Genomic DNA, 11,267 nt, shown 5'->3' with positions numbered 1-11,267 from the left:
ATGGGAAGAAAGCCATCTGAAACCCAGCTTTTTAGGGCAAGTTTTTTTTTTCATAGTAAATTAGAATCAGCTTTATTTACCAGCAATTTGCCTTCAAATTTGACTTTGTTTCCTCTTCGTTCTCAATTAAGATATTCGAAATGTCTTCATTCCCTCAAAAACGAGAAATTGAAAATATTTTTTTGGAAATTGGTTATCGTGACTCAAAATATTATCGGTACCTAGACTTTTGTCCAGAACAACGAAAAAACTCGAACTGCTTTGAATTAAGTTAACGTACTCTTGAGACAAATCAAAGAGGTTTTCGAAAATTTCGGGATCAATTGCAGGCAACTAGATTTTAGATCAAATTGGCTGTAAAATAATAACTAAGGAGTCAAAACACGTATTGACTTCTATACTTGATCCACACTAAATTCGCCTCTGCAAATAGATTATGACGCTACTCGTTACCCAAATTTTTCTACGTTTTATAACTGACGTGAACGCACCAACAGACGTCACATAGCCATGACCAATCAGGCAGCAGCTAAAGGTGAAACCAGAGAAGCAGCAAAACACATCACGTCGGCTGAAACAGTGGAAGGTTTTCTGTATGACAGGTAGGCAGCGGTTTAACAGTGTCGCAAAAATGGTTCGCGGGGTCATTTTTAGAGATATTTGTTTACTCTATTCTCTCCTTGTGACGTTCGCAGTTTGTTAATTATATTTGGGTAAAGTTGTAGTAACCTCCGTTGCTAACCTTGTTAGCAGTAGCATGACAGCGCTGAAGATAGCTTCCGATCTGTCACTTGGTTAAAAAGGGCTGTTCACTGTTTCTAGGAATTCTGGGGTACGTCTGATTAACTCGAAATCCAAATTTAAAAGACGTAAAATGGTAAAACGTCCGAGAAATGATCCTACATTGGTGACAGGATCATATGATCTTGCTCAGATCATAGCAAAATCCGAGAACTTTGTATGCTGTAGAAAGCACAGCAAATGCCAATGTTCCTAAGTACGGACGTAAAACTTTATTTAGCACGTTTCGAGATGAAAATTACAATCTGCTTCAACAAACAGAATAAAAACAAGACAAACGAAAGCAGACTTTAAAAGATAAATTAGAAGTTATTTTTGGCAGCAGTTTTTCAGATTTTGACGTTCTGGTTACTGTGTGCAGAAGATACAGCATTACCATCCCCAGTGACTGAGATAATTCTGTTATTGTCTGTCACTAATGTTGATTTGAATCTTTTTTCCTTCAGGAAGAAAAGATTCATTGTATGCAGTAACTTTACATCTAAAAATCTGACCTGCCCTGTTCCAGTAGCTTTAAGATTAACTTAACTTTATTGCCAGCAATAACTCGGTATATGTGTATTTTTGTTTCCCAGGTTCTTGCTGGAGTCAGATGGGTCCATCAGAACCTGTTCAGTAACGTCATGGCCCAGACAGAGGAGCAGTCTGAGAAGTAATGTTCCTTTTCATTCTGCATTTGAATATTTTGTAGAATCTGACCAAACCCTCACCATACATTATATATCAACAGACTTCTAGTTTATCCAAATTATTTCTGATGTTGTAAAAAAAAGCTTAAATTTTATCATCCTACTTTGAGAAAGTTGTTTTACTCGTATCTTGAAAATGCTTCTACAGCTTCTTTATCTTGTGCTTAAAAACCATCCTTGCCTTTTAATGATTTCCTCCAAACTGATCAGCCATTCTCTATCTTAGCATATTTTTGATTATTTAAAATATTTTATAAGTGAATATTTGAACATTGTTGATGTTTTTTTTAGTAACTTAAAGCATTTGAAAGACTCTTGACACTTTAAAATGGAGTATTATTTATTAGGTGAGCTTTATATAATGTTATTTCCTCATTAAAATCCATATCTGGAATGTTTGTCATTTTTAAAATTTTTTTTTTTTTTTCACGCTCCTATGAACGGTTGTACCGGCTTAATGGAGAAACGTAATGTTGCTGAAGGCGGATTGTGTGAAAGAGCAGGAGCTTCTTAAAGAGACAGAGGCCCCATTTCAATGTGTTAAATTGCAAAGTGAAATTTCTTTTAAGTAATGTTTAACATAAACAGCATTTTTATTACAACTGAAGGTAACATATTTGCCTGATTGTTGTATAATTGGCACTAGGGGCCTGGAATAATAGGGGCCACAGTAATAATATTGCCCCTTTATTAGCGGTAAATGGATTATCCATTACTAAATTATTGTACTAATATACAAACTCTGAAGTATAAATGTTGTCAGTGTTTTCAGATATGTAAAATAATTTTTGATACTTTCTCAGTAGTGTTAAGAATCTTTGTGGGATATTTCAACAGTATTTAACAGGTATTGATCTGACTTTGTGTGTTAAAATGCCCTTTTATTTACTTATGCCAGAATTAGTTTTCTTTTTTTCATCTTCAGTTGGTCAGCTCATGTTCAGGTTGCACTCAGCTTAATGTGTAATGCTTATAAATTGACTAATTTTCTCCCTACAATCCTTTAAAAACAGCTGACCTCTATATGAAGCTTTGCTGAGTGTGTGTCTGTGTGTGTGTGTTTGCAGACACTGCTGGGTGTGTTTCGCCACTGAGCGGGACGACCGCGGCGCAGAGTGGGTGAGCCCCTGCAGGTGTAAAGGCTGCACCAAATGGATCCACCAGTCGTGTCTGCAGCGCTGGCTGGACGAGAAGCAGAAAGGAAACGGCGGCAGCGCCGTTAACTGTCCGCAGTGTGGCACCGAGTACTGCATCATTTTCCCCAAGATGGGTGAGGACTGGAGCAACCTTTGACTGGACCGTACCACGTGTCAGGATCCTCTCTTGTAGCTTTTATCTAACGAGAGTCGGAAACAATATGCTGGCCTAGCAGAGCTTAAGAGCTTTAGAGCTTTTTCTAGCAGCTCAGCCGTTTCCTCTAGCCCCCTACAGGCAGAGAAATGCAACTACAAGAGCTGAGGAAAGTTTTAGAATTTGAATTTGTTGTCATTTGCCACAACCCTACATGTAAATGATTGTTGTTCAAATCGCTCGGCTAAGATGCACAATTCTCAGGTTTTAGACACCGACAAGAAAGTAAGAGAAAGACAACAATTGATCCTTTGAGTCGTGCTCTGTGATGTGACTGATCCGGTTCTGTTCTGGTCCCCCAGGCCCACTCGTGTACTTCCTGCAACAGGCAGACAGAGCCCTGTCCCGCGCCAGCCCCTTCGCTGCAGTCGGAGTGGTTGTTGGGACGGTGTACTGGTCAGCAGTCACCTACGGAGCCGTGACCGTCATGCAGGTGCGGTCAGGTGCATGGAGGAACCACTGAGCCATCACCGTCTGCAGCAACCTCACCTTTCTGGGTCCCCCTGCAGGTGGTGGGGCATAAGAAGGGTCTGTTTGTGATGGAACGGGCTGACCCTCTGTTCCTGCTCATGGGCCTGCCGACCATCCCGGTGCTGCTGGTCCTGGGGAAGATGATCCGCTGGGAGGATTACTTAGTGAGGCTGTGGCAGAGATACTCTTATAAACACGGGCCTTCATCAGGTGTGTAACATCATCTTCCTCGCTCAGCCCCCTGTGACACTCTGATCCTGGCTTTGTTTTGTAGGTTCTACTTAAAGGGCAGTATTATGTACTTTCCAGGCACATAGTGCCATTTTATAGCATGGTCAAGTAACTGCTACCTTCAGTTAGAAAATGCCATATATATGACATAGAATAAATTATAATTTGCAATTTAATGCCTTGAAATTGAGCCTCTGTCTCTTTAAGAATCTCCTGCTCTTTCTGAAATCCCCCATCAGAAAGTCATCACAACATGGCTCCTCTATTAGCCCTTTAACATCATTTTTAACAGCATTGCTCTGAGAAGTAGCTCCTATAATGAGCTCAGCGGATCCACCATTCCACCAGGTGTTTGCTAATTGCTGCTGGCTAGTCTGAAGGAGCTGAGTGGAGGATCTGTGAGGCAGAAGCTTGGAACCTGCAGCTCTGAGATTCAAGGATTTCTCAAACATATATGAAAGAACCAAGGCAACACTCTTGGTGTATTTTGATGAAGGAATAAAATTATAACATGATGTAAAGCTCAAAAAAGTCTTTTATATAATAGTTCCCCTTTTAAAATCCTTCTTTGACTCATTACCAGCTTCCTAAATGGCATTTCACTCAGTGGGAGCCTCAGTTCTACTCGTTAACTCTAACAGCACATTCTCAGTTAACACAGTGTGTGTGTGTGTGTGTGTGTGTGCGCGCTTCTCCTCAGGCGGTGGCAGTTATCTGCCACGTCTGCGTGCCGAGGGACCCGGCGCTGGAGATCACTTGTCTGTGTCCAGAACTCTGTGTGGGGCTCTCATCTTTCCCTCCATAGCCAGTCTGGTGGGACGGCTGCTGTTCAGACGGGTTACTTCCAACCTGCAGCGCACCATACTGGTGAGTCCGCCTGGAAACTGGGGGATTCCCAGCACAATGCGTTTCATCATGGGATGTTAGAGCATGGATGGAATCACGGAATTCAATAAACAAAATGGAATCCACAATAAAATGCAGGATTTTACAGAATTAGCAGATATCTGTGAGAAGGGAAGGACATGCAGTAGTTTCTGTCGTTTTAGTTTATTCTCCTGAACCCGCTGTTACCCGGTGAGCAGCTCTGCTCTCCACACAGACAGAATAAACCAGCCAGCGAAGGCAAAAACCCTCACTATGAAACACTGTCAAAGTCTAGCACAAGGTTCAGGGCCAGCAAGTTTTATGAAACAGGAGAAAACTTTCTGTATGTTTTGTCAGCACACAGTTGACAGGAGGGGCAAAGATACAACAACTCAGAAACAGATGAAGGTAACTAGCTGCAGCCAGTCACCTGGTAACAGCAAAGTTCTATTGAACCACAGCTGGTTGCTTCATTTGTGAAACAGAGCAGAAGTAAATGTTGACTTCTGAATATTGATTTGTTAAATATTTGTCATTTACACCATTATTCCCTACTTTGTGGGTGAATGGGTATGGTTAAAATGGAATTCAGAAAAATTTAGAAGGAAAAATAGGAATTTGAAAAGAATAAATAAAAAGGATATTAAAAATTTTAGAACATCTTGACATTAAAAATGTTTACCTGGCCTTCTTTGCAAATTTATTCAACCTCAGTCAGATTGTTTACTTTATTCTTGCACAACTTTGTGCTCTTAATATCGACTTTGTTGCCATTATTACGACTTTATTCTCATGATACTATGACTTTATTCTTGTAATTTTATTTTTCCTCAGTATGGCCCTAATACCTTGTCGTATTTCAGCCCTCCTATGAATTTTTCTCTCAAGGTTTCTGTTTTCTATATGTCCTACCATCTGTCTCCACAGGGGGGCATTGCGTTCGTGCTGATCAAAGGCATACTGAAAGTGTATTTCAAACAGCAGCAGTACATCATGCAGGCCAACAGACACATCCTGAACTATCCGGAGAGCCACAAGAACCGACTGGGGGGCGAGGGAGAGGACAACACAGAGGACGGCAGGAACGAGTGACCGCCTGTCCCCTAGAGGACGGCAGGAACGAGTGACCGCCTGTCTCCTAGAGGACGGCAGGAACGAGTGACCACCTGTCCCAAGAGGATGAGGACTGAGAGACAGCTGGACGCAGGGTGTGGGTCCTGGACTGAATGATAATCACAGGTGATCCTTTGTTGCCTTAAATTGTCCCCAATGAACTGAAGCAGTGCCTGAACAGATCAGCTCTGACCTGATCTGTTGTCATGACGATGAAAAGCTGCAGATGACCTTCTGTAGTATTATTTTCCCTTGTTTAGAACCAGCTGAATGACTACATGTTCTATGCAAAATGAACTATTTTTGTTCCCCTGACCTTGATTCCATTGGTGCTTGTTGAACTTTGCCAATAAATGACATCCTTCCCTTCTTCGTTCTGATTGGTCTGTCTGCAGATGAGGCTCACATGCTGTTGCCACTCTGAAGATGATAAACTTTAAAACAGTTCTGCATTCTTTTACGTTGTTGCCCATAAATAATTACTACCATCACATTCTCACAGGAAAACCTGTTTTTTTTTCAGATCTGGATTAATAAATAATTTTAAAAAGAGTTAAAACCTGTCTACAATGGAAATATCTGCAATAAATTTAAAATACCTTTATTTTTGATTATAAAACCAATGCCTACATGGTCCTGAGACAACAAAGGGAAAATCATTAGTTTTTTCCTGATTGAATATAATATACACAATGTTAACATGATCAATGGATTTTATGCTGACCTCTGTGCTCCTGGTTTTTATCATGCCTTCTCTTTTTGTGTCATCCAGTTGTCTCAGTCTAATGTACAGATCACAGAGGCAGTCATGTATTTTCTTGAATGAGTTTATTGCTGGATTTAAATTGCCGTCAATGAGGAAAACAAAAAGCACTGCCTGCTATATTCCCACCTCATTGTTTCTAGCCCAGATGCTTTAAATACCATTAAAACTTTTGCCAAATAAAGATGAAGAGCTTCCCTGTACATGTAGTGTGGGGTTTTTGTTGTTTATAGGTCTCTGAATAAATCCATTGACTTTACAAAGAAAACATTTAAAACATTTCACTCCAGAAGCACAAAGAACTGCAGCGAATGGTGGTTCTACAAAATGTTCATTCAGAATACTGAATAGGAATACAAATTCACGCCTCCTTTCTGTATGTAAAAATGTGAAACTTGTATTGTTTTTTTCCCCCACTACATAATTATGCAGATTTTTAGTCTCGTCTGTCTTACAGGCCTAATACAATTCACGAGGTTTGTCGATTTAAGACACAGTAAAAAAGGTTCAAACGAATACTTTTGCAACAGACTTTCAAGTTAATATTTTAACAAACTTGTAAACAGAGCTAGATTAAGATTTTTTTATTACGAGAATGTTATATTACGAGACAAAGTCGTACGAGAATTAAGTCGCAACAATATCCATGCGATTCAGATTACAAAAATAAACTTACTTTATTCTCGTAATTTCACTTTTTTATGGAAATATTACGTCTTTATTCTGTTAATACAACTTTATTCATATAATGTTATGACTTTATTCTCGCAATTTAAAATGTGAACTTAACCGTAGTACTCCGTCATATTATTTAAATAAAACTGTCTGTTGATTTGACTTTGTCACGCTGTTTGTTAACGAGAGCACCGCCAATGGAAAAGTAAAGAACCCAAAAAGACCGTCTGTCATTGTGTGTCGGCAACAACGCAGCTGAAAACTTTGTTTCAGGTCCGTTAGAATTACTGAAATTGTTTATAGTTGCTAAGTGGCACATTAATGAGAGAGAATATATTGGTGACTTATTTATTAATGTCTTCAAAATCAGAAGTTTACATACATTTCCTCAGTATTTGGTAGTTTTGCCTTTGAACTGTATGACTTGGGTCAAACAGTTGACCTAACACAAGTTAGTCTGTCAGTGAAGCCATTCAAGTCTAAAATAACATCTCAATGCTAAAGTCCAACAGATTCAATGATCAGAGGTTCCTGGAACAGTAGAAAGTGAATGGCTGTAGCAGCACTTTGCACCAATCTGATGGCTTAATAACAAGCAAAAGATTAAAAACAATAAATGTACTTGTGTTCAACTCAGCAGCAAGGATTTTTTTTTTTACAAATTACAATTAATCACAGACCCTGCAGTTAACTTTATAAAAAAAATTGAATTGAGTCCTACCACTAATTATAATTGTTGTGCATCTTATCTTCCAGATGAAAAAGAGCCCTTTAACTAACATGCACCAGTTCTACTAATGTATAAAGTCCCTGTCAATAGATCTATTATCGTCCATTCTATTCTAATAAACATAATCATGGAGTACTTCTTTAAAAATGTGATTGATTTTTTCAGAAGACCTTGCCACCATGAATTTAGTTGCTCTTCTCTAAACTGTTGAACGGATGTTATTGTCAAGTGTTCTATAATTTCATGGCTTCCCACACTTGAAAAGGAGGACTTGACGAGACTTCAGGATTTCACTCAATCTTTTTTTATTTTCACCAGTGAGTGTGAATCATTGATGATGTTTAAAACCTACAAAAACACATACAAAATTTTTTAACATACATTTTAAACATTTGGTTTAAAGTTAATAATTTATCTTAATGATCAATTCCATTTTTAACCTTAGACATAGATTCTTTCACAAGTCTAACCATGAATTAAAGTATTAAATTATTGAATTCTGTGTTTCGTTGAATCAAACTAATCCAGATATTTTAGAATTACTTTTTTCTTTTTTTTTCAGTACATAAGTTTTACAGTAAATATCTTAAATATGCATTAATAGAGCCAAACTATCAAAAACCTAGCGGTGCAAACTGTTACTTCAATAAATTCTGCATTTCTTTTTATCAAATGCAAAACCAAAGTCAAATTACATTTCAACTGGCTCCAGTGTACGGCTTACCGGTAGTCCTTGTTAATTGAAGTCCTTTTCCTATGAAATGCTGCTTTGGAGACGGTGTTTACCTTCCTCAGCTCTGTTGGAAAACCAGCCAAATGCTTGGTGGATTCCTTATATTACCTCAGTCCAGGGTGCTGCTGATTGGACCAGATTTCTTTCACCTGCTGCGAAGTGCTGCAGCCTGGCACACTAATGTGTGTGTTTATGCACCCACATCTGAACACATGAGCAGATCTGTGCAACAGTTATTTTTCTCCAGAACTGTGACCTGTCTGGATGTGATCTTCAGGATGCCAACCTGAGAGGCTCCAACGTGAAGGGAGCCATCGTTGAGGAGGTGCTGACCCCTCCTCACATGTCAGAGAGTTTGACGAAACCTCCACCTACTACTTCCTGCTCAGCTCTCCGATGAATGCCGAAACATCTTGTTTCTTTACACTACTGTCGACACAAAACATCTTTACTGGTAGCATGAGCTGACATTTCAAATGTAGCATAAGGAGTTCTTTTTATCTCCTATGTGCTTTGTTAAGGTTGTGATGTTCAGAAACATGAACAGCTGGTATCTGTTACACAGGCATGTGTAGGTTAATGATTGATGAACTACTGTACTGCAGCAGTTTTAATGTTTACTATGCTGAATGTCTTTACAATATAGGCTGGTCTGTATTTATATCCTGTAATAATTTTAAAAAACTGTTTTAAGGACACAAGTTTCTGAGATCCCTTCAGGGAATTAATGTTGTGTCAGGGCCTTGTGTTAAACCAGAGCCTGGTGTTAAACAGTCTGAGGAGCCCCTAGAAATGGAGCCCATCGTGGGTAGTCAAGTATCAGATCTATCAGGTGCATACACCACATTGTAAACAGCATTCAGTTCGATCTAGAGACATGTATGGCCAGTAGCATCTGGCCTGAGGACATTGTAATCAGGTCTTGTCTTTAGGTCATTGTCTTTACTGCATCAGAATGTATAGCAAGAGAATGGTCAAGCAGTTCCTTTTTCAGATCACTTGGGATAACAGTCTGTATAACAGGATCACCAGGGCGATGCAGAACCTGCTGACAGAGACCAGAGTCACCAACAACAAGTTTTGGAAACTCCCTCCAAACGTGCCTCTGCTTGGGGAATCACTTCTTTATTTTTGCAAAGTGAGTCCTGTTATTTGAGCATCCTGCTTCGCGGATTTTTGTATGTTTTTTTTTCACAACTCATTGTGTTCTGCTTCCTGATTGGCTAAACAGTCTCCGCGCTTCGTCTCTACATGTGTGCCAATAAAGTTATAGTATTTAAATATACGCAATACAGCTTGGCAAATATTTTCGCCCAGAAGAAAAAAGACCGACAACAACTACTGATAACTATGTTCTTCTCTAGAAAAAACACACCTGCACCACAGGCACTAGAGAGCGGAGTCAGGCCGCAGCGTCAGTCAGAGGCGCAGTGAAATACGCGAGTCACAATTTGTCAAACTCGAAAAACAAAGCACTGTTAAAAACGCCTAAAGACCAACTTGTTAAAAAAATAATGGTCAAATCGCCTAGCGACCAACTAAAAACAAAACACTGTTCAAAAAACCTAATGACCAACTCGAAGAAAAACACTGTTCAAATCGCCTAACAACTAACTATAAGAAAAACACTGTTCAAATCGCCTAACAACTAATTGAAAAAAAAACACTGTTCAAAACGCCGAACAACTAACTCGAAAAAAAAATTTGTTCAAATCGCCTAACAACTAACTCGTAGAAAAACACTGTTCAAAACGCGTAACAACTAACTTGAAGAAAAACACTGTTCAAAACGCCGAACAACTAACTCGAAAAAAAAATTTGTTCAAATCGCCTAACAACTAACTCGTAGAAAAACACTGTTCAAAACGCCTAACAACCAACTCGAAGAAAAACACTGTTCCAAACGCCTAACAACCAACTCGAAGACAAACACTGTTCAAAACGCCTAACAACTAACTAGAAAAAAAACACTGTTCAAAACGCCTAACAACTAACTTGAAAAAAAACACTGTTCAAAACGCCTAACAACTAACTTGAAGAAAAACACTGTTCAAAACGCCTAACAACTAACTCGTAGAAAAACACTGTTCAAAACGCCTAACAACTAACTCGTAGAAAAACACTGTTCAAAACGCCTAACATCTAACTCGAAGAAAAACACTGTTCAAAACGCCTAACAACTAACTCGAAAAAAAAACAGTGTTCAAAACGCCTAACAACTAACTCGAAAAAAAAACAGTGTTCAAAACGCCTAACAACTAACTCGAAAAAAAAACAGTGTTCCAAACGCCGAACAACTAACTCGAAGAAAAACACTGTTCAAAACACCTAACAAAAAACTCGAAGAAAAACACAGTTCAAAACACCTAACAACCAACTCGAAGAAAAACACTGTTCAAAACGCCTAACAACTAACTCGAAGAAAAACACTGTTCTAAACGCCTAACAACTAACTCTAAGAAAAACACTGTTCAAATCGCCTAACAACTAATTGAAAAAAAAACACTGTTCAAAACGCCGAACAACTAACTCGAAAAAAAAATTTGTTCAAATCGCCTAACAACTAACTCGTAGAAAAACACTGTTCAAAACGCGTAACAACTAACTTGAAGAAAAACACTGTTCAAAACGCCGAACAACTAACTTGAAAAAAAAATTTGTTCAAATCGCCTAACAACTAACTCGTAGAAAAACACTGTTCAAAACGCCTAACAACCAACTCGAAGAAAAACACTGTTCCAAACGCCTAACAACCAACTCGAAGACAAACACTGTTCAAAACGCCTAACAACTAACTAGAAAAAAAACACTGTTCAAAACGCCTAACAACTAACTTGAAAAAAA

The 11,267-nt window shown here is 38.8% G+C and overlaps 1 protein-coding gene across 1 annotated transcript; it reads left to right on the top strand.

The window, feature by feature from the left end:
* Positions 1–516: 516 nt before the first annotated feature.
* On the top strand, positions 517–6,488 carry LOC102228490 (E3 ubiquitin-protein ligase MARCH5-like). The gene is made up of 7 exons (XM_023338097.1): positions 517–602; positions 1,377–1,453; positions 2,558–2,760; positions 3,143–3,273; positions 3,350–3,521; positions 4,243–4,409; positions 5,337–6,488. The coding sequence occupies exons 2-7, from the start codon at positions 1,425–1,427 to the stop codon at positions 5,499–5,501; spliced, it is 867 nt and encodes a 288-aa protein (XP_023193865.1). The 5' UTR covers positions 517–602; positions 1,377–1,424; the 3' UTR covers positions 5,502–6,488.
* Positions 6,489–11,267: the final 4,779 nt, after the last annotated feature.

This window comes from Xiphophorus maculatus, chromosome 8 (genome assembly GCF_002775205.1).
Source record: "Xiphophorus maculatus strain JP 163 A chromosome 8, X_maculatus-5.0-male, whole genome shotgun sequence".
NCBI classification, from domain to species: Eukaryota; Metazoa; Chordata; class Actinopteri; order Cyprinodontiformes; family Poeciliidae; genus Xiphophorus; species Xiphophorus maculatus.
This window is presented reverse-complemented; position numbering and strand designations above follow the sequence as displayed.